The 22,332-nt window shown below is 41.3% G+C and overlaps 1 protein-coding gene across 1 annotated transcript in view; it reads left to right on the top strand.

Annotated features, from left to right (window-relative positions):
• The window catches only part of PTPRF (protein tyrosine phosphatase receptor type F), a 258,186-nt gene that overhangs the window by 44,047 nt on the left and 191,807 nt on the right, over window positions 1–22,332 (top strand). The window contains exons 2-3 of the mRNA XM_035893530.1: window positions 10,205–10,350; window positions 13,234–13,375. Of these exons, the coding sequence (XP_035749423.1) occupies window positions 10,205–10,350; window positions 13,234–13,375 (288 nt within the window). The remainder of the gene's footprint in view (window positions 1–10,204; window positions 10,351–13,233; window positions 13,376–22,332) is intronic.

The raw sequence follows: 22,332 nt of genomic DNA, 5'->3' as shown, positions 1-22,332 counted from the left end.
AAAACCTGAGCTTGGCAAAGCCTTTTGAACTGCTGAATCAAGAACTAGCTGCTTGCAAAGAGGGATTAAAACCTTTTAATCCTTTTGTGTAAAAGAATATGGTGTTTAATGTGGTAGGCATGCTGGCAAAATTAATTTTCATGTTTCTTCAAGCACAAGATTTCAGTCCTGTCTTTGTTTCCCGGTCCTGCGTATCTTACGGGTTCTTTACACTATGCAATACACTTTATTAACTTTGAAGTTTTGAAGAAATTCGCAAATAACAAAATGCAGATTTGGAAGGAAAAGTTAAGTTTCTAGGAGCAGGCACAGCTGTTAGGTTCTGCCTCAGGCAGCGGCGCGATGGCCGGTTTCAGAGCCCAGTAGCTGGCATTATTATTCTCTTGTCCGTCATGCGTATTCTGTGCAAGAGAGAGGAGGCCTGAATTCAGGTACTGAATTTTGTGTATGATTAAATGAGTGTTCTATATGTATGCATTTGAAAGCCCTTAAGTGAATGTTGTGTAAATGGTGATAATTGGAGGCAGTCTCCTTGCAATCCTTTTTCAAGCTAAATAAGGTCTAAGGCCAAAGGCCCAGATGTTTAATTGTATTAAACACAGAGGCTGAAAAATTTATTAACTCAGAAAGTGTGTATTACCAAGTTAATTGGAAGTGCCTTTAAGCTATTACCAGGTGGAAATTTGACTTCAGGTTTCAATTTTAAATTAAAGCAAAGCAGAAAACCATTCTGTGAGGCTGCTGGAAGGTCTGCAGTTAGAGCAGTGCTCCTCTGCTCTCCCTTGTTTTTCTACTCTGTATAATACTTAGTATAAATGCTGGAGAGTTAGAATCAAAAGCTAAACCTATACATAGGGGTCTGGCTTTTCCCCAAGATATGTGGCAAGCTGCACACACGGGCTGCGGGTGCTCTAGGGAAATGTAAAAGCAGAGGAGGGGAAATGAAGATGACCTCAGGTTCTAGAAGGATATTTTTCTGGGCTGTTTTTCTGCTTTGTTTTTAATCAGTATTCTTCAGTCATATGCAGGACTGCTTTGTCCTTCTTGGCATATTTTTCTTTTTCTAGTTACATGTTACTTCAGTTATTGGAAGCAATTGTAAGAATGGTGTCATAGTAGAGAGGTTGATTTATTTTTTTTTTTTCCCCCCTTTCCTGGCACACAAAACCTTTTAAAAGAACCATGGACAAGAGTCAATCACAGCGCAGGGATTAGCCAGAGTTAGGGATTTTCTTACTAAGATGAAAAGCAGCTCACACTGATAGCCACACAGGCACTTTGAGAAAGACATTGCAATTACAACAGCCTTGAAAAAGAATGGAGAAAATTTGCCACCCTGTGCGCAAAATCTGTAGGCACCCTGCAGATATGATATGAAGAGAAACCAGCTCCCTGCTGTGTTAAGGTCTAAGTTGCCTGCCTAAAACTCTCTCCACAAATAGATCAGCACCCAAAATATTCAGTGCCGCTGAGCGACTTGCACGGCATCCTTGTGCAATGGTTGCGGGAGACAATTCTGTTTCAGTATCATGTCAGTTAATTTCAGGCATTTAAATTCTTTCAACAATTTCCATGATTCATAAAGAGACAGAATTAGAAATTTACTGAAGTGCAATATTGCGATGACAGGCTGTTGCCGTAGTTTATTAATATCCAGTAATTGTGGCCTTTACACTTGACTGAACTAATGGCTTTTAACCTGTATTTCTGTGGAATAAGCAGGTTTCTCCAAACATCAGCATTTAACAGTGGATGCCCAGTTTCTACTGGTTCAGGGTTGGTTTATGTATAACAGTCCAGATACTGACCAAAAGTACGCAGGATGTGAGAGGTTTTAAGATGTTTCTTTAAGAAGAAATTTTAAAATATTCAATTTTGACTTAAATACTATTTAATGTTTTATATCACATTTATTAAGTATAAATCCTGTTTTAGGAAAAGGGAAAAGAGGGCTGGAAAATGCCAGTCTGGGTGTGAAGATTCCCAGCTGTGTGTCTGCAGAGACACCTCAGTCCCATCCAAGGCTTTGCCTTTAGACTGGGCTTATGGTAAGGAAAGAGCCTTTAGAAATGGTGAGCAGCACCTCTTTGATGAGGGGTGAAGAAGCAGGAATCAAAGATTATAGCAGTTTCTCAGCTTCATGTAATTATAAATACTGTCAAAATTATACATTTGACCTAACGTGTACCCTTGTATTCTCCTCCATTAAACTTCAGACATAAAACCAAAGCACAGTGGGTTCTTGTCTGCTGAAATGAGCACCCTGCATCTTAGTTCACTGTATTTCCTGCTAGTGTTTAGGGAAATCACAGCTTCTGCTGGATGACTGCTTTTATTATTTTTGTAATGTAATTTTTCTACTGCAAGCTACAGAGGTCACTGAACATGTTGAAAGATCTACTTCTTAGCGCTTTGTATATTAATCATTCACTTTATTTGGTTTCTTTTTGTACAAACTCAAAAGGTGTCTGTGAGAAACTTTATGGAAGTCAGGAGATGAAGGTGAGGAGAAATGCAACTCGCTTTGAGATAATGTTTGTAGATTTGATTATCATGGGCAACCGCACTTGAAGCTGGAAAACTCAACCACTAAAATTGGATTGAAATAACAGAATCATTTGTCCTAGCTGTTGGGAATCTCTTGAGCATTAAAACCTAATAACAATAAGATGATAAAACAAGAGAGGAGGATGTGCAGGTAACATTAGGTAACCTGTAATTCAGACCGATCTGAGGAATGTGTTGAATTTGGAATGCCATTTTCTGCGATTGGGATGCAGATAAGTGTTTTTTAAAGTGGATGGGAGAAAGGGTTATGATCCATTCACTGGATAAAAAGAAAATTGTGTATGTATCTGAGCATGCAACATCCCACTATATATATATATTTGCATTTATTTAATAAGGACCTTGCACCAAGCAATAAAGGACAAAAGTTTCATTTACAAAGTGCTGTCATCTTAGTGAAATAAAACCGAAATAGGAGAAATAAGGAATGAATTAGCATTGTGATCACCAAGACCCACCAATGCTGCTGTTAAAGCAGTGTTATTACAAGGCTCAAACAGGCTTGTTCTTCTTGTAAATTATACAAGAATTAAAAATGCAAGTTTGAAAAATTGTATTCTACCAGACAATATTCCTAATGATCACAAAGGGACAGGAACCACATTTAAATGATGGTGGGAATGCTGAAAGGAAAATGTAAGGATAGCTGGAGAGCCCACTGGCTTGCCTCCTGCCTTGCAGAAGCTTCGGAGAGAAATCATAGAGTAGGTTTCACCGAAGTATCCTTCCATCAGGCATCCATCCGCGCACCAATCATCTAAGATCATAAAGGACACAGAGAAAGAGAAACGCCCTTGCTGTACATACAAGAATGGGCCACCTCTGTCTTCGGGACCCCCTTATTTCCACTTCAAAGTCAGTCATGAACAGGAGAAAGTCTGCATCATTACAATAACTGAGCCACACCATCATTTTTCCCATACTTTTCCTGACAGCAGCCATGTGAGAATAGCAGGCAGATTCTACAGCGGAAGCTGAGGCACAGTTGTGCCTTGGCATATGTGACAGGGAAGGTTAAAGGCAGGGATTTAAACCTGAATTTCACAATTTACCAGGCTCAAGAACTATTCCCATTATGATCTTTTCCTGCTTGTGTCAATAACTTCTTTTAATTCATTTAGTCCGGGCACCTAAATAAGGTTACCCATGTATGCTTATTGTATGCGCTTATCTAGTTCATCTCATATCACAACTGTAATTTTTTCCTTCACAAAGGAGACTACTTTCAATCTTAATTTAGCCCAAGTCATAAAAGCTTTCAGATAAAACCACTAGCTCCCTTCTCCTACGACGCTGGTCTTATTTTTGGCTGTCCTTCATTTAGAACAGTGGACACTTCTAGCATGAGGACTGAGATATTTTTCTTTAAAATCTCTCGCAGCAGGTGAGTGTTCATAGAACACTTAATTGCAGACATGTTTAATAATTCATTTTTCTCAAACCTGTGTGCAACTCTTTGGAAAAATAGCATCCACAAGAACAGGAGGAGCAGTATGATTGCCAGTTTCTGAATTAAAATTTTTGGATGAAGTGTATTTGATGTGGGTGCTAAATACTGGAAAAAGCATCAGGATTCAATTTAATTTTCCTATTTATTTTAAGAAACCATCTAATGATGGGTCTTTGAAATAAAACAAGTTAATATTTGGGTATATGAAATATATTTATGTTGGCAAATACTATGTTTCAGCCACTTGAAATTTTTTGGCTCTTACAAAATTACAAGGAAGCATCTTTTATGTGACTGGTGTGTGCTTGACGTGTAGCAAAGTACAATGATCAGTGCTAAATATACATGACCCAGCATCATTTTTCAAGGCTCTGGCTGGTATTCAAGTCAGGTAATGCAAATCCTATGTTACTTCTCAGAGGCCATGGTTCAGATAAAAGACACCTCGCCAAGTTAGAGGGAGGCTACACCTCTGTGCCTCGGCCTTGAAGGAAATTTGGCAAAAGACACTTTTATCCCTGGGAAGGTCCTTTGAGTTCACTGAGAAGCTGCACAGCCTAAAACCAACACGTGTGATGGTGACTCTGAACTGCTCTGGTAAAGAAAGGAAACCTGAAAAAGAGAACCAAAACGTTACTACTCTGCTGCAAATGTTTGGTAGGGCAAATTTTAAAATAGCCGCTGAGACGGTTTTATGGTTTGTAACAATTGTTTCATGACAAGTAAATTGTCTAGAATAGCAGAGAACAGTGGTGATTTTACATATAAAATATGGGTCAGAGTGCTGCATCTTCATGGCTGTCTCTGAGTTGCCCTGCAGGAACACTGTGCCTCTCCAGCAGACCAGAAACCCTGCCTTGGAGGGCTTCAGGTTCCCCTCCCAAACCCATCATGTTTGCTTTTGCTGGGGAGGGCAGACAACGGCCTTATTGATCAGTGTATGTGTAACTTGTCTGCTTGTACTTCTCTCTCGGGCTTTCTGTACCCGTGTTCCTGTGGACCTCTTAAAATGTAATTCAAGGGAGCGTTTCTTCTGAAAGCATCGCACACCCTAGCTCAGCCCAGGACTCTGCATTTGCTGCTGGTTTCCAGCATAGTGAAGTAGACTCACATGTGCCTGAATCTCTGCTAGCATCTCTTCCACATCACGAGGACCTTTTTGTGAGTCACTTTATAGGGTTATCCAGGAATCCGTGCTTGCTCAGCAAGTGACTTTTTCATCACTATCAGCTGTGAAAGGATGGTCCTTATGAAGGTTTGTTGTTTTTTTTTTTTAAGTTTCTCAATAGAGAGCACGTCTGAGCAAGTTGTTATTTTCCAGCCCTCAGCCAAGTAAGATAAAGCCTGTTTCTTTCTCTCGTAAAAAAATACTCTGTTTTTCATGGTCTTCCTCCTCAGAACTGTGTTGTTCCCATAAGTTCTCTAGAATAATTTAGTTTTGAGCAAAGACCAAACAGGGAAAATTTCAGCCAAGAAGGTGAAAGTTTTCCCGTTCTCCTGCCTGAAGCTTAGGAGTGAATAGAAGTGATGATAGCAGTAATTTCCACTGCCAGTGTAGTGGGAACTTGGTTATGAAGTGAGGAGCAATAATTAGTTTAGAGGGTGAGGGCCTGAACATGCTCCAGGGATCTGACACTGAGCAGAGAGGCTGGGGAAAGAGAGGCTGGAGTTGTTCGGACTTGGGAGTTATCAAATGGCAAATACACCAGCCTGGAGTTGTTACTCCACATGGTGGAGTAAGTGAAGGTGGGTGTGATGGGCACCCAGCCATCCAGCACCTCTCTCTGCTGTCACCCAAGACTTGCTCGGGAAGTTCTTTCTCAAGCTGATATTTCACAGATTTGTCTTTGGAATACGATCGCTCTTTTTTAAAAACTTTCAATAGAAAATCTTCAGCTTTGCCAAGTCCTTAGGTCATGAGGGAAAAGACAGGATTTCACTGTGAAAGACTCTTAAGTTCCTTCTATTTATTTGCAGTTTGTTTGAACAACAAACAGTTAACTTCAATCGTGGCATGTGTGTAATCTTTGTGTGTAATCTTCTGTGGGGACTGGTCATTTAATTTGAATTTAAGAGCGGAAGAAGAGAAGGACTGGGCTACTTGTTAAATATTGTATTTTCAAAATATCCTTATTTTTTTTCTTGGTAGTGTTTTTAGGGCTACCCTAAGAGTGCAAACACTGAAAACAGGTTAAAAAACACTGCTTGGACCATCACCTGGCCCTATCTGTAATGGTTGTTGCTAGTGCCCTTTGGAGGTAACTGGTGATGTGTCCCACGGCAGCCTCCCTAGGCAGTTGTTATAGAGATGTTGCTTGGAGGGGAGGTGTGGAGGTAGTCAAGTCCACTTAACATGCATTTTCCATAGACACCAAGATTTTCATGGATGATCTGTTGTGCTTCTGTTAGCTCTCACTGAGGTAAGTTTTGGGATTTGCTGTAACACTTCCCAATCAGTATAAAAATATGTATGCCCATGCCCGCCTATTGTCCTGGGGCCAGGACTCAGGATTTTAGGTTTGCTTAATTAGTACTTTTCCTTCCATTTCAGAACTTGAGGGCATACAAATGTTTAAAATGGCTTTGTAGAAATACCCTTTCCCAGACCGCGTGAGAATTTGGTTTATATACAGGTATACTTTGTGACCAGTCTCGGTGGATTTAGATAGTTCTCAGAAATCAGTGTTGCTCAATTAAATGTGCAGAGGAAAAAGATTCATTACAACAATGTAAATTCAACCTGAACAAGGCAGCAGGTTTTTTAGGTTTTACTGCCGGTGAACATTCAGTTTCCTTTTGTTCCGATTTTTAATAGTATTGATTTTTTAAAATGTACAAAAGTAAAGTCAGTCCTCAGTGTACAAGCTGGGGAGTAGGTGTACAGTGAGAGATATAATTGCATTGTTTTCTTCAAGGACAAAAGTTTTTGGATTCTGCTGTATTTGTCATTTGAAAAATTTACACTGTTTTACTAAGATCACAGAGTAAATAACAGAAAATCAAAAGAACAAATCAACTGCCGAAATGCAATACAAGACATCAGCTCAGCACACTGCATAGCAAAACAGTCAATCACGCTGCAATCACTAGCAGCGTGAGCAGTAAATTAACATTTCACTGGGATAGATGAGAGGTGAATAAACACAGATATATGTAAATACAAACTAAGTAGAAATAGACATGATTATAGATGAGTAAATACATGAAATCAGCATCAGTTAAGCAAGCACACTTATTAATTGCTTGCTGTTTATGTCAGGACAATGTGCCAAAGACTGCCAACAGCAGCCATCATGCCTTAAAAGGCATTTTCTGGGTTTTGAGCTATTTTCTTTGCACAGTCCTAGGGCTCCCTTCACCAAGGATGGCAAAATTGAGTACACCTGTGTGTGATCAATTTCTGTGGTCAGATCTGTGATATTCCTTCACAGAAGCTTGTTGAGGACAGAGCATGTGTATCCACTTGCGTGTGGACAGCACTGACCTCAGTGGATCCACCTTCTGCAAAGGCCTTTTGGAAGTAAAGCTGAGCAAGCAGCAGTAGAGAGGTCCAGGCCTGCAGCTCCGTGTCTGCCTCAGCTGTGACCTCCAGATCACCTGGGTTCAGGGGTGGCACGTGCCCTGGTGCCTGTGGTCTGTGCAGGCTGTAGGTGGGCTCCCTTGCGCACAACTGCAGTCCCTGTTGAGCATCTGGTGTTGCAGGTTTTGAAGGGGTCTGACCTCAGGAGTGGTGTGCTACCAGCCCCTCTCTGCCGAGCGTGTCCTCAGCCGGTGGTTGCTTCTCCACCTGGTGTCAACTGGTCTGACCTTGTCCTTTACTCTGAAGCTGTGGTGGGCTGACCTTGGCCGGCTGCCAGGTGCCCAGCCAGCTGAGGGTTGCAGGGAGATACCTGCTCCACCATGGTGCCTTCATGGGCTGCAGGGGAGTCTCTGCTCGGGCGCCTGGATCTCCTCCTCCCCCTCGGACCCAAGTGCTCACAGGGCTGTTTCTCACGCTTTTTACTTCATCCCTCACAGCCGGAGGCATTTTGCCCCTTCTTAAACCTGGTGTCAGGGCAGTGCCTCTGTGGCGAGCTTGACTGTGCCCTGCTGTGGGGCCATTGTGGAACTGCCTGTGGATGGGGCAGCCCTGACATCTCCTCGTGGAGACCCCCCCTGCAGCTCCTACCACCACCACCTTGACACCTACACCCCATACAGATGGTGGTGGTGTGTGTGTGAAGCAAGGAGCGCCCTGGGCCCTCAGCAGTCCCCCTGGCCTGGTCCACACACTTTGGAGTAGGCCAGAGCCTGGCCTCTGGGGTTTGTCAGAAGCAGCAGCTGGAGTACGTCACCCCGTCGAGCTGCCATGCGTGTTGAGTCACTCCATGCCATGCTGTAGGGATGGTGGGGGTCTGTGTGAACAGTTAGCGTGGGCTAAACCAGAAGGCGAAACTGGGATTAAGAAGGGTCCTGCTGTTTTAGCAAAGTCTTCAGAGATCGCTGTTTTAAGGGTGAAGTTGCACTCCACAGCTTCTGGTGGCAGGTGCCAGCTTGCAGCTGCTGAGGGAGAGGCGCCATCTTCCAGTGCCCCCCAGCCCCATCTGATCCTGCCCTGAGCCACTGTGCTCCCTACCCTGCTTGGGGTGAAAGAAAAAGCAGCTTTCTGCCAGGTTAGGGGCCTGAATCTGCTCCTCAGAGGCTCTGGTGACCCTGGAGCTGCTTGTAGGGGTTTGGGGGCCGGTGGATGGAGGCAGGGAGGAGAGGGGAGGTGAGGGGAATGAGGAGCAGGGCAAGGCCCCTTGCCCTCTTCAGTAGCTGCAAGCGGCTGGACCCGGCTCACCTGTAACTTGAAACTGCACCCTTAACATTTTAATCTCTAATATCTTAGGAAAATGCATTTCAAGATTGTCGTCTTTTGGGGTCGCTGAATCTGTATCCCCCCTAGATTGGGGAAATGCAGCCCTTGGTTCAGCCAAAGCTTAGCATTTAAATCGCCTGGGCTTACAGATGTCGTCCCCCTCTCCCTCAAGGACATGCTTGTGGACGTGCCCAGAACGTGAAGATGCAGAACCACTGCCGGCTCTGCTGGGGATGTTGCTTCAGTGTCTCGGGTTGAACAGGTTTCTCCTCTCACTCTTACTCCTCTCTACATCCCAGCAGCTGCTTCTGCCTAGTTTATAGGTCAGGTTCATCTTTGAGGTGGTCGACCAGAATTGTATTTGAAATGTGGCCTTAATGCAACCTGTGCACTGCATGACATCATGGGAGGACTCTGTTAACTCCCTCTGTGGAGTTAAATGTTTTAGTGCTTTATAGGGATACAAGGTCATCAAACACTTCTCGGTTGGAAGGAGCAGTGTTTCAAAATCACCCTTGTATCACATACTGCAAAATTGTCTTGTACAGTGAGTGCAGAAGAAAAGTATAAACGGTCAACCTGGATGCCTAGTTTTATCCATCCAAGTCTGTCATGAAAATCCAGAAGACACAACTGTATTTTCATGAAACTTCTTTTATCGATTATTAAAGTGTTACATGATTTTTTATTTTTTTTTTCATCTTTGCTGAGTTCTTTCAGGCCTGAATGTCACTTTGGTTTCTTTGTCGACTTTCACTTCTAGTGATTAGTTTCTTTCCAAGCATAGGCCAGCCGGTGCAGGTTTCCAGATGCTTATAGACTGTAGGATTTTTGCGTCGATCCACATCTAAAATGAAATTCAAGGTTGTTATTTGTGTATTTAAAACTGTATCTGTTAATTCTGACAGATATCTTAACAGCTTTCAGGAAAACTAGTGTAAATGTATCATACATTTTGTAGGTTTGGTGTGTCAGCTGTTCTGTAATTTTCAGTGCTATGACCATGTTACAAACCTGTAAAAATCCATTTATTAAAAAAAATAAACCGTAAAAATGGTTCCAAATTGTCATATACCTGAATGAATGCCTCAGGGGGCCGGGGGGAGCCCTCTGTTGCCCTCATTTACAGGCAAGCCAGATGGACTTTATTCATTTCAGGAAAAAAAGGTACTCAAGCAGAAACTGTGCTTGTCATGTTGCAGTCTGCGCTGAATTTGTGTGGCCAAGGCCGTTCAACCTGGATTTGTAGTAGGAGCACCAATTATCTTATAATTTAGATTAACATGACACATTCCTTGCTTATCTGATGTTGTGTCCTCATGGGGCTGATTTGGTTATTTTTCCAGGCAAGCCAACGTTTATGAAAGCTCCTGAAGATCAGATTGGGATTTCTGGAGGAGTGGCCTCTTTTGTGTGTCAGGCAACAGGAGAGCCCAAACCTCGTATCACATGGATGAAGAAGGGGAAGAAAGTCAGTTCTCAGCGGTTTGAGGTAATTACAAAAAAATAAAATAAAAATTCAGTAATCAATCTAATTCTTGCAGGTCTTAATTATACAGTAATCATCATTGCAACTTGGGTATCTCTGTATCACTACAGTACAGAGTCTAGAAGTTTCCTTCCTTGCAGCAGTACAATCTGTAGAGCAAGCATTGTCCTTTGGGCATGATGCTGGAAGCACACACACAGCGTGTCCTCCTTCGGATGGGAGACTGGGGCTTACACCGAATTGGATGGCAGATAAGAGTTGGATCTAGCGGTAATTTTCTGTTTTCATTGTGAAAATTGATAAGGCACCTCCTTGGCCTCCCTCCTTGGGATAGCACCTAGTGAAATTCAAAAGTGGGATGCCAAAACACTGTTGGAAGGCTTTCTAAGTGATGGCTACTGCCGTCCTTCCCACAAATGCACTTGGAAGAGGAATGGCGAAGTCATCCAGAAGGTTGAATGGACTTCCCTGTGAGCTAAGTCTGAAAGAAGGGAAGAGAGAAGAGCAAATATCAGAAATACTTTTGAAAAAGGGTCCAAATTGGTTCATATTTTAAATAGCAAATACATTTTCACTGGCTCTCTCCACCTTTTCCTGCACTTTCCTTTTTTGGAGTTGGGCTCTTTTCTCTAAAACTGCCCTTGGAAATGTGACCCTTCTACCATTCTGCTTCCTTTCCTCTAATCCACTGTCTTTGATGTTTTTGCTTTTTTGACTGGAGCACAGGATGACTTTGCCTGGAATGGATTGATTCAAGTCCCCAGTTTTAATCATGATTTTGTATGTGAGCAGAAAACCTTGATTAAAGTAATCAATTTTAATCTTGTTTTACATTGTTATTTTTCCCTAACAAAGGTTAAGTTTTGTTGTATAGTAACCATTTAAACATTCTAATTTGAAAGGAGATATAACCTTTATAGTGAATTTGGTACTTATTGTGACTGACCCGAGGGCTATACCATATTATATGCATTTATACAAGCAATTTCATAACTTTATTCACATCAGTTCTGATATATAGTTAAGGCATTTTTACCATGTTAGGAGACAGTGAATAATATCTTTCTTTTTCTACTAGATATCTATTAATTTTACCTCATTACTAAGCTAGTTTTTATTTGGAGGAAAATTGGAATCCAGATGAAATGAAAATATTAATAAACAAATCTGATGTACATATGCTGAGTTATTACACAAAAGAGGTATCCATCGTTAGCAAATGAACAGCATTTCTGGTCAGTGTCTATCAGGTCCTCAGCAGTTGTAGCTCCCTTTCTCTAACAGAGTGTTTGTTCAAAGGATAGTAAGGGCAAAAGAGCTGTTCTGCCATTTCATCTCTTAGCTTTTTAGTCCTTACCACTGAAGTGAATTAATCTCTGAATCTTTGTCTTGTTTTAAAATTTGGCAGTAGCTCTATCCTGTGTAAAGGTTATAGAAAGTTTAGCATTTTGTCATGGTTTTGTATTTAATTCAAAATTGAGCATTTAAGAAAAATACTTTAATTCCTTAAAATATACTATGGTGATGTTCGTATTTCTCTGTCCTGTCTGCTGCTACTTGACCCCAAATGAGGGGGTTTTTGTAGGCTGTTTCTATTACTTAAAACAGAAGGGCTATTCCTCCTAGCATGAGGAATAACAGATTCTCAGTGGTCTTGGTTACCTTTCTGTTTCTTCCTACTTCTTCTGTCACTGCAGAGTCTGGGGGTGCACATTATTTTTCTCCTTCCTGTTTTCACTTATTTGCTTTTTATGCTGTGGGAAGCACTCCTAAACAGGGCTCTTGAAAACAGAGAAGTAGTCGAGTCCCCATCCCTGGAGGTATTTGAAAGATGGGTAGATGAGGTGCTTAGGGACAGGGTTTAGTGGTGGGACGGCAGGGTTAGGTTAACGGTTGGACTCATTGATCTTAGAGGTCTTTTCCAACCTAAACAATTCTATGATTCTATGATTCCAGAAGTTTTGCGTGGGGGTAATGCAGGTCCTAGGCTGACATACATGTGTCTGGAACAAGGCATAGCTTAGTCTCTTTAATTTCCCCCTGCAGTTCCCAAGTGACAGGACGGGGCCTTGTGCCTTTCTCTCGTGCTGTCACCATCTGTGGTAGAGATAGTATTTCCAACTTTGCTGCGCTCAGTAACAGGAGAAGGATGAGTTTGGCACTAACAGTGGCCTAAGGCTGTGCCTTCACAGCCTTGCCATTAAGGAATAGCTTATATTAATCCAGCTGCAAACTAACACATACCTCTTTCTTTCCTGTAGAAGTTAGAGTAATGCGTGTTACAGCTTAGCAGGATGGATGGAAAGGCAATGATTTATTAAGTACTTAATTTATTATGCTGGGGAAGGAATCGTAATTACATCATTGTTGATTATGCCAGAGTTGCAAAGTACCCGATGCTGAAGGACATTAAAAACCTTCACTTTCTGCTGGAGGTAGCGTGTGCTATAGGTGCTCAAGGCTTCATTCTAGTTGTGTTACTATTTTCCTGGTAATTCCACAGGAGTATATCATTCTGCTCTTCCATCAAGGTGAAAGTTGGCACTAAATTGCTATCAGTGTGATTAGTAAAACCATTAGTGCAAATATGGCTCAGATGTTTTAAATCATCAGATCCACATCTTTATTACCAGGTTGATAATTTGTCAACCTTAATTGATTCATAAAGAACCTCATTGGATCTTCATTTGTTCTGGCCTCCTCAGAGGACAAATGTTCTTGACTCTGAAATTTTTGCATTTCTGGACTTGGAACGCTTGACTAATTGCATGGTATTTTATAGCTTATGGGGCTTGTTTTGGTTTGGTTTTTAACCCTTGGATTTTTTTGACTTTCAGTTTTTATTGCAGAAGATATCAGTAAAGTGCTTTCTTTTCATTGTTAAAGGTTATTGAGTTTGATGATGGATCAGGATCAGTTCTGCGGATACAGCCCCTGCGTGTTCATCGGGATGAAGCTATCTATGAGTGCACAGCAACCAATAGTGTTGGGGAGATAAACACAAGTGCCAAATTAACAGTGTTAGAAGGTAAGTGGGAAGCTTTTTCATGCCATATGTGGCAGAAGACATGGCCTTGGCTTTGGTGGCTGCATGTCAGTACGGTGCTTTTAAAATGAGATGGTGATATCCTACCTTGGTTTGGAAAAACTGTGTTTTTCCTGTGTCATCTGCTGTAATTTCTCCTGGTGATATAACCTAACAATTTTGAGACAATTGTGAAAGGATTGCAGATTCTGAACTTTCTTTGAAGTGTTTTAGTTGTATTGTCGGATTGCGGTGTGTCGTTTCTGACTTGGAGGGCTAGCTGAAGAGGCATTTGTATACTTTTCTTCTCTGTTTGCTTTGATATAATACCCATCTCAGGGTATCTGAGAATTCTATCTGACAGTCAGGAAGTTAATCTGTGTTCCTGCACCTTCTGGATTAAATAGGCATGGTTCTTGAATAGATTTTCAGGTTACTCTTCAGATTTTGAGTTTGATGTGGAATTTAGCTGGGTTTACTTTTCACTGTAGTCACAACTTGTTACTCTGTTTCTCCTGATAAAGAATAGATTTTGATTCTTGTCTGCTACATGAGCAGGTTTTATTTTGCTTGCTGTGTTGTTTCTTCTAAATGGAATGTTTTGTGGAAGAACAGTGTGTTAGATATGAAAAGGCTGGTGATCAGTTGATGATTTTTTTATATTAGATTGTCAGAACTTTTGTCTGCTTTTAAGGAAAAGTGGGGTTTTTTCAGCACATCAATGTGTTGTAGTATTTGTTACATACAGGATTTTGTAAGTGTACTGAGATGTTACAAATCCGGGGCATTTGGCGGAATGGATTTCGGTTTTTTTACTTGCATTTACTAAGACAAGCAGGAGAAGGCTTAGGCAAATTGCTTGGCGTATATGGATTGATGTAGAAACTTTTGAGTAACAAAAAAACTAGACTGGAAAGCATTTGTTGTTGCATGACTTTGAACGAGCAGAGACTGGTTATCCCAACGATAAGTGTGCCAGCCGTACATGACAAGTTACCTATTGTCCCTTGTTCTCCCATCCCCATTTATAGTGTAGAGGTAATCATATTTTCCTCTCTGCTCTGTGACAAAGAATACATTAAACAAGTGTAATGTGCTCAGACACTGTGGTGATGGGAATCATAGAAATCATTCAATACTTGATGTGATTGTGTCTCTTGTTTCTGGAGGTGGGGCATCTTAAAGGATCAGCTTGCTCTTCAGTAGTAGTATTATTAAGAATAGGATAACGGGTGCTATAGACTTGAAAATTATTGGGGGAAAAAAAGCAGATCTCTTTTGTTACTTCTTTACATGGCCTTTGCAGCCATGTATGTGAGTGCATAAAGCTCAGCGGAGCTCTTTCAGCAGTTTACATGCAGATCTGCATTTAAATGATTCTTGCAACTTGGATTTTTGTGATACTAGATACTCGAATACCAAACTGTTCCGCGCACATTCCTGTTTCCTTTGGTTGCAGTTGCCTTTATGTATCTTAGATATGTATGCATATGCACACACACACTAATAATTTATTTGCTCTGTGTTAAATGTTCAAAGGCCCACAGAGACATGCATTGCATAAAGGAGCACAACAGTATTTCTCAGCTCTGTGGTGCTCCTGCTGATTTCCTGATGAGGTAAAACTTGCAGACCACCACATAAATAGGGAATGCTAGGAAATACCAGACAGGAAAAGACATGCATGCACACGATTTAAGAGCCATAGAAGCAAAAGTCAGTGCCAGTCAGGCACAGAGCCTGCTTTTCTGTTTGGAAACTTAGTTTAATCGGGAGTAATGCTAGTCTAACATGATCCCATAAGGTCAAAAAGAATCTGCAGGCTGGGGAGCTGTGTTTTCCTCTCTAACTGAAGGGTATCGACCCCTTGCTGGGCACTCTCGTAATGGGCAAAACTGAGAAACAATTGCTGTATAACAGTTTGTATGTGCTGATGCATATAGAGTTGTGAGCTTGATTACAGAGGATGAAGAGCTACTTGTGTGTCTTACGTTGGCTTAACTGATGAGGAAGATGAGCTCTGTTATGATGTATCTGTATTTAAGAAAAAATGGTTTATATTTCTGTTTTCTGAGATGTTCTATGGACGGGTCTGTATTTTTTTTCAGTCATGCTACCTTATTGTTCTGTATTATCTGCCTTAGATTATGCTGTTTCTGCATTTTGGGAGTGTGAAATTTTTTTATTATTAACATTCCTTTGTTTGCTCACACGTTGGCAAAGTGGATATTGCAATTCAGTGCCCCGGTTGTGGTTGTGTTTAGTCTCAGTGGCCTCCAAAAAACAGTGGTAAATGCCCCACCTCTCTGTTATGCCTTTGCTTTCCTAACATGGATTTTGTAGAGGTATTTGAAAATGACACATTTCATGTGGAACCCTTGATACCCTCAAGACTGTCAGCTAGGATTGGATTTTCCCTCTGCTTCTGGGGTTAAAATAATTTCTGTAATTGCTCTCAGGTGGCAGTTTGAATGATGCAGACATTCTGCACTTCCTTTCAAGAATTTGACTAATGCAGTGGTCCCTGGTGCATGACAAAGCTCTATGATAGAAGTCCTCATGGTTACATGCTGCTAAATACACAGCACGTATTGATTTTTACATTAAAAATCCTTTATAACAAGAAGTTTTAATGCTTCTTCACAATTTGCTCTGTAGAACATAGGCCTTAACATTAAAACCAGAAGTTACGGTCAGGGTTTAGCAGGCTGTTATTAGATGTCTTTGTAGCTAACTAATCTGGAGCTTTATTTTATTTAGATTTCTGTGATGTTTTACAGATCAGAGGCAGGTAATCCTTTCTGATAGCCAACTTATTCCATTCTGAATATTAAGAGAGAAGCGTGAGTCCAGTCTCCTGGAGGTATCAGGAATTCTCACATAAGGGAATCTCTTTTACAGTTCAGTTCCCTACTACCCTTTCGTTCTCTGCTCCTATGTCTCTCATTTTTCCTTTCTAACTGCAAATCCTGTTGCGACCAAACTACGTATCCTTAGTGTAACTGGAAATTATTTCTCCTGTTGATAGTAGAAGAAATAGACGTGCCTATACCTTCTCTTCTCATTTCTCCTGGGTAGCTGATAAGCTGAATTATGTATGAGTCATATTGAACATTTCTATCTTTTTTCCAATTATGACCTGAAGCAGCACAGAAGTACGTTCCTGCCTGCCTAGCAGAGGAGGAAAGCAGTACAGGGAGGGGAGGGCTAGAATCAATAAGCTGACACACATTCCCGAGGAAAGCCTCGGGGACAGTTAGTGGCACTAACAAATTAATAAATATATTATTCAGTGGTAATGTTGAGAATTACAGAGCTTTTAAAATAGGGAGATTATATGAAATGTGAGTAGGAAAGATGTCAGCGTGGAGGAACGTGGCAGCAGGCTGATTGCTGGAGTGTCTACGTGGTGTCCTTCCACAAGACTCCTTGTACGTTCAGCATTGCAGCTGTATTAGGAAAGGTGACGATAACAATGTTTGTCTCTAGTTGCCTGTACACCGAAGTACACCTTCAGTCTCTGGCTTCCAGCAGCCTTCACCCAACAGGAAGATAGGGAAGACTTTCTTTTGTACTGCTTTTCAAGGGGCACAGAGGAGTACATTGATTCTTTGGGAAAGGAAGGAGGTTTAAATACAAATTATATTATCAGTCCCTTCTCCCAGGGCTTCCCAGCTTGGACTTTCAGGTTTTGATTTCCAGAATTGGGAAGCTATTTAATTGTAACTGGTCCTTTAATGCTCTGCAAGCAGTCTTTTTTCACTCCTCTGTAACCCAGAGCATACAGTCATATCCAAGTGACAGTGCATATATTCAGAGTTTCATTTCCCTTTGTTTTTAAGTAGGTTAAATGAAAATGAAAATATCATCTCCAATTTCCATTTCCAGCACAGATCTATGCAAATCCCCTATGCCCCTATCCCAGACTCCTGATCATGTGGCATGTAGTTATCTGCCTGGAGAGCGCTGTCAGGCTCCACAGGAGAGCAGCTCCTGGTAAAGAGGACAGACGGAAGCACCAGGAAAGGGTTGCTTGCACACTGTCTTTCAGTCTCAAGGTAACCTGGCAAGTGAAGTTTTACCGGTTGGCTTTGAGTTGTCAGAAGTCAGGGAAGTTTTGGTGTGTTTCAGTGGAGCCCTAGAAAGTTCCCGAGTGCAGCAGTTGTCCTGGGGTGGGAAGCACCTCCACCTTATCATAATTTGCTGTTTACTGAACCATGTCATGAGCTTAATTTCTTTCACCATCTGCCAGCTGCATTCCAGTTCCTGGGGTTACCCTGTTTGAAGTGCTGTAAATGATAAACATTTGACTGTTACAAATGATTTCTGCAGAGAGCTAGATCTCAGAAGGCCTGAAACAATATGCCCTTTTTGTAAACACTCTTCTAAAAGTGATTTTTGTCATTGGAATAGTAAACAGAAGTTAGCTATGTTTAATCCTTGTTTATGTTTGGTTAGTTACAAAAGGATCAGTTGGATCATTGTACTTTGGCTGATGCTTGTCTTCATTGCTTTTGCATCTTTTTGCCAAGAAGCATTCCTAGCAGTGTGTTATAAAATCGAAACAATTATAGAAGGGAAATTGAATCCATTTGGATGCACTCATTCTGATTGTGTAAATGAATTAAGGCTCCCTCTACCCTGCTGCTCCTGAGACTGGTAGTGTTCTCTGCATGTCTCTGGTCAGGAAAGGACAGGTCTTCCCTCTACATGTTTCGTGTTTCTTAACTGTTCCAACTTCATTTGGTCTCTCCCTGGAAAGAAGGATGGCTGTGGTGGCAGAGGTCTTACTCCTGTTCTTTGCTCTCCACACAAGCAATCCAAACAGTACTTTCTTTCTGTACAAGGCAGGCAGTTAATGGACCTCTGTAACTACTGCATTTCCAAGAGCTGCAGCGCAGTGAGCCTCCACATGCTTCACCGCTTAGGGAAATGTCCTAAAATATAGTGCCGCACAGAGAAATGAAGATGTCTGAGTGTGTTTGCTTTGCATGAGATCGTGGCATGTCCCATGCTTATTAAAAAGGGAAACATTAAGCCAATTAGTCATGGTGGCCCCATTGAGAATTTTAAGTTGGCACCTGAAAGAATGTAAATCCCAGCTCATGTGGACTTACGCCATTAAGGTATAAACAGTGTTCAGACGGAAAGAGTATATTTTGCTGCTCAGTGGCAAGTTGCCTGATACTGGGCTGGTAAGTCAATTGAGGAGACCTGTCATCCTGCTCAGAACTGTAGTTGTTTCTCAGGTACTGAACAATGGCTAGAAGAATCCTAAAAGTTCAAGAGGAAAGAGGTGGTTTCTTGGTATCACAGCACACAGATTGAGCAGAATTGGCAATCTGTTTCAATTAGACGAAGAAAATTTACAGAGACTGTTTTACTTGTCACCATTATGTCCCATGCTGTCACAGTATCTGAAGAACTGTTTCAGCTACTTAATTTTTTGTATCTACAGAGCACCTGTCATATCAATCCAGGTATGAAACTCCTTGTTCTCTTCATTTTATTTATTTACTTTCAAAGATTGGATTAAATAGGAACATTAGTGTTACTCTTACAGTTTATTTTTACAGTATTTAACAAGAAAAGCTTTCTTGGCTGTGAGAGAGAGACAAAGTAATTTTCTCAGGTGAAGAAAAGTTTTAAGTGTTGTTGGTCTCCCCTCCAAACAGGAGAGTCAGCAGATCTTTAGAACATATCAGACCCAAATGCCATAATTTCCATTTCTTATCTCTGTTTAAATGATTAACTAATGGCACATAACGATATAATGTATCCATGATAGCAAGTTCCATCAGAAGACTGCTATGCACTAAGGTTAACATCCAGGTTCATTCCACAAGTTTATGAAGCAAGAAATACAACCTTTGAAAAGTTTTGTATGAAATACCACATAGTTAATGCCAAGCTGAACCCTTTGGAGCTGTGTGCTCCCATAAAACCTTGTGTCTGAAAAGGTACTGACCTCTTAATCTTGAGAACATTCTTCTTTTACAGCAAGTGGCTGTTTCTGCATATTGCCTCTCAAAGGAAGTCCTATGAAATCACATCTGTAACAGGATGGGATGTTGTCACATTCTTACCAGCAAGCTAATGGCATCAGTGATACTGCAACACCCAAAAGCAGCACCTACAATTCAGGAAGGACTTCCCAGATAAAAACAAGTGAGCTTTAAGTGTCAAACACACAAGAAGGAAGTAAATTCTACAGAATTCTACAAAAGCTCTAACACAGGATTTGTATTGCCAAGCAGTAGGTAGCCTGAAGTTGTAAGCGTGCAGCTGTAGTAGTAAGTGTGCAAGTAAATCCTGTGAAAAGACTTCTCAGAGCTCCTTGTCTCACACGATTTATTCCAAGTTTATTCAGCAGTTTATAAGCGCTGACTTTGGTACTGGAAATCATGTTCAGCTAAGAAATTTTGTTGCAAATAACTGTTGTCTCCTTTCTCCTTGCTCCATTTCTCAAATCCCTCGTGAAGATATTCAGAAACATGGATGCTCATTCAGAGCCTTGTGGCAACCTACCAGTAACTTCTGTCTGATATGAAAATTGATAATTGAGCCCCGGGCATTATTTTCTCTTTTTTTTTCTGGGCTCAGGGTGTAGAGACAGGTTGCTTCTCACTCTATGCTATCTTACAGCTTCCTGGGAGATTGTCTTGGAAAGTCTGTCAGGCTGTTCTCCTACTGCTGCTCTGCTATCAAAATGTTCAGCCTATTCCAATAGGTAAATGAGGCACAAACAGATTAGTTTAACTCTCTGGCAGAGGTAGGCTCATGCAGGCAGGTTCCTGTCTTGTTGGGGAGGCATCCCTGTGGGTTGCCATCTTCCAGCTGAGACCAGCAATGGCCAGATGACTGCTTCTGCATCTCTGTTCCAGTTTGAAACCAGACAGGTTAGATTAAATCGTCTGTGGTTTAAACTAATCTGCTTCGACTCTCCGTTGGAACAGATCATCGGTCCCAGCTGGGAGGCAGCAACCACCAGCACTACTTTTCGCGTCACTGCAGAAAGGCTGGCATTCCCATGTGCCCCAGCCCCCATGACCACAACGTCTGAAAGCTTAGACAGGGCTGGGATTTTGATGGTGTCTGTAGGCAGTAAACCAGGGTGGAAACCTTGGCTCAGGCCTGGGCTAAAAAGAGCGGTACTCTAACAAGGGTGGGAGAGTGGAGTAACAAAAGAAGGAGGAAGGAGGAGGAAAAGGCAAGAATAACATAGGTATAATATAACAGATTGTAAATCCTGAAGTAAGTACATTTACTGGGAAAATGAGGGTGTTTCGGTTGAGATGTGTGCTAGCCCATGTCCTAATCTGTACCAGAAAGTGGTCAAGTAAGCCTCCCCTTGCGGTAGAATCCCCACATCAGTTTCATAGATGATCTGCCAATCTTCTTTTCAATTCCCCATGTCCTATTCTGCACCAGTTCCTGTTTAATTTCAGGGACTTTTTTCATTTGAATATGCCCAACTAGGGATGTGCATACAAGGAGCCTTGCAAGTGTCTTTTCAAAAGCACTGATGTATGCATGGATTTTGGAGGTACACAGTCAGATGTATGCTAGGATCATAGTTGCTTTTTCATTCAGTTGGTTGCTGGCTAGCATAGCTTTTCTGCATTTCTTAATGCACCCGCATTTGTCTTCTCTCCTCTTGTTTCCAAGCAATGTGTGCCAGCCTTATAGCAAGAAATCTTAGTATTTCTTATGTTTGTTCCTATTATCCCCGTCACTTAAGGTGATATGGCTCTTCTTGCTTGATTTTTTTTTTTTTGACTGTCCTCTTTATTTAAAGCATCTCCACAATGCTGTCAATTTAATACCCAGCTTTTGTGCAGAGGTTGTTAATGCATCTAGTCATTTCAAAACTGATATTTGAGGAACTTGTTGATAGAGACCATTGTTGCACTACTAATAAAAAAAAAAAAAACAGTGAACGAGAGAGTGGAGTTGATTAGGTGTCGGCAAGCCCCGATTTGGCTCTCAAAATGTTTATCTGGTAATAACTAGGCCGAGGCTGGACCTGGTGACTCTCAGATAATAAATTGACTTTGGAGGACTGGCAGTCAGAAATAAATACTTCCATTAATGAATTGTGTATACATTGATCTAGAAGTCTTTCAGAGAAGAAAACCTAATGAAAACCCACAATTATAACTTAATCAGTTTCTTATTGTAAAAAGCACTTTAATGGAAATGTATTTAATTCATCTGGAACTGGCAAACAAGAACTTAGTTCATTTAGAGTAACTGTAAGCCTTGTCAGAATAAAAAACCCCCACATTTCTTGTCAGATCTAACATCTACTGGTGACCATCAGAAGCTAAAATAATAGATCTTTATCATCAGACGTTTCAAAAGACTTTTATTGCTGGATCTCTTTCAAGATGCCTCATTCTGAGAGTGTCTGTAGCAACCTGTTATTGACAGATGTGCTCTCTGTAGCTTGTATGTCAGCCCTGCTGCTATCTCCTGCTGACTAATAAAGTTAGTTGCTGGTATGTATTTGTAGAGTCTTTGAAGTCTGTTAGGTTGTGGAATAGCCTTCTGAAAGAAGTAGTAGCACATTGTTTGAACTATTGGAAATTAATGGGAAACACTGCTTGATAATGCCATATGGATTAGCTGCTTTGGTTCCAAGGAAAAAGGGAAGGGCAAGAGCGAAGTGTCCTGAAAAGCATTCCTGAGTCCTTAACTACTTTGGCAAAACTATCTTCTGTATCTGCTCATAACCAAGGGACTCTTTGCTCAAAGCTTAGTGACCTGTTGTCATTTACGGGTATGCCATGACTTACACAGGCACTTAAGAAGACGTAGCACCACAGCGATCTTCTATAACTTCTTCTGCAGAAGTGGGAGAATATATCCACTTAATAGAACTGGAGAGTAAGTTCTTAAATGGAAAATGGAGCATGGAGAGAACAGAATGTGATAACCATGACCGTAGGGAATGCAGT

Source organism: Egretta garzetta, unplaced genomic scaffold (assembly GCF_000687185.1).
Source record: "Egretta garzetta isolate BGI_Z169 unplaced genomic scaffold, ASM68718v1 scaffold75, whole genome shotgun sequence".
Classification (NCBI taxonomy): domain Eukaryota; kingdom Metazoa; phylum Chordata; class Aves; order Pelecaniformes; family Ardeidae; genus Egretta; species Egretta garzetta.
Note: the sequence above shows the minus strand (reverse complement) of the source record. Positions and strands in the feature narration are given on the sequence as shown.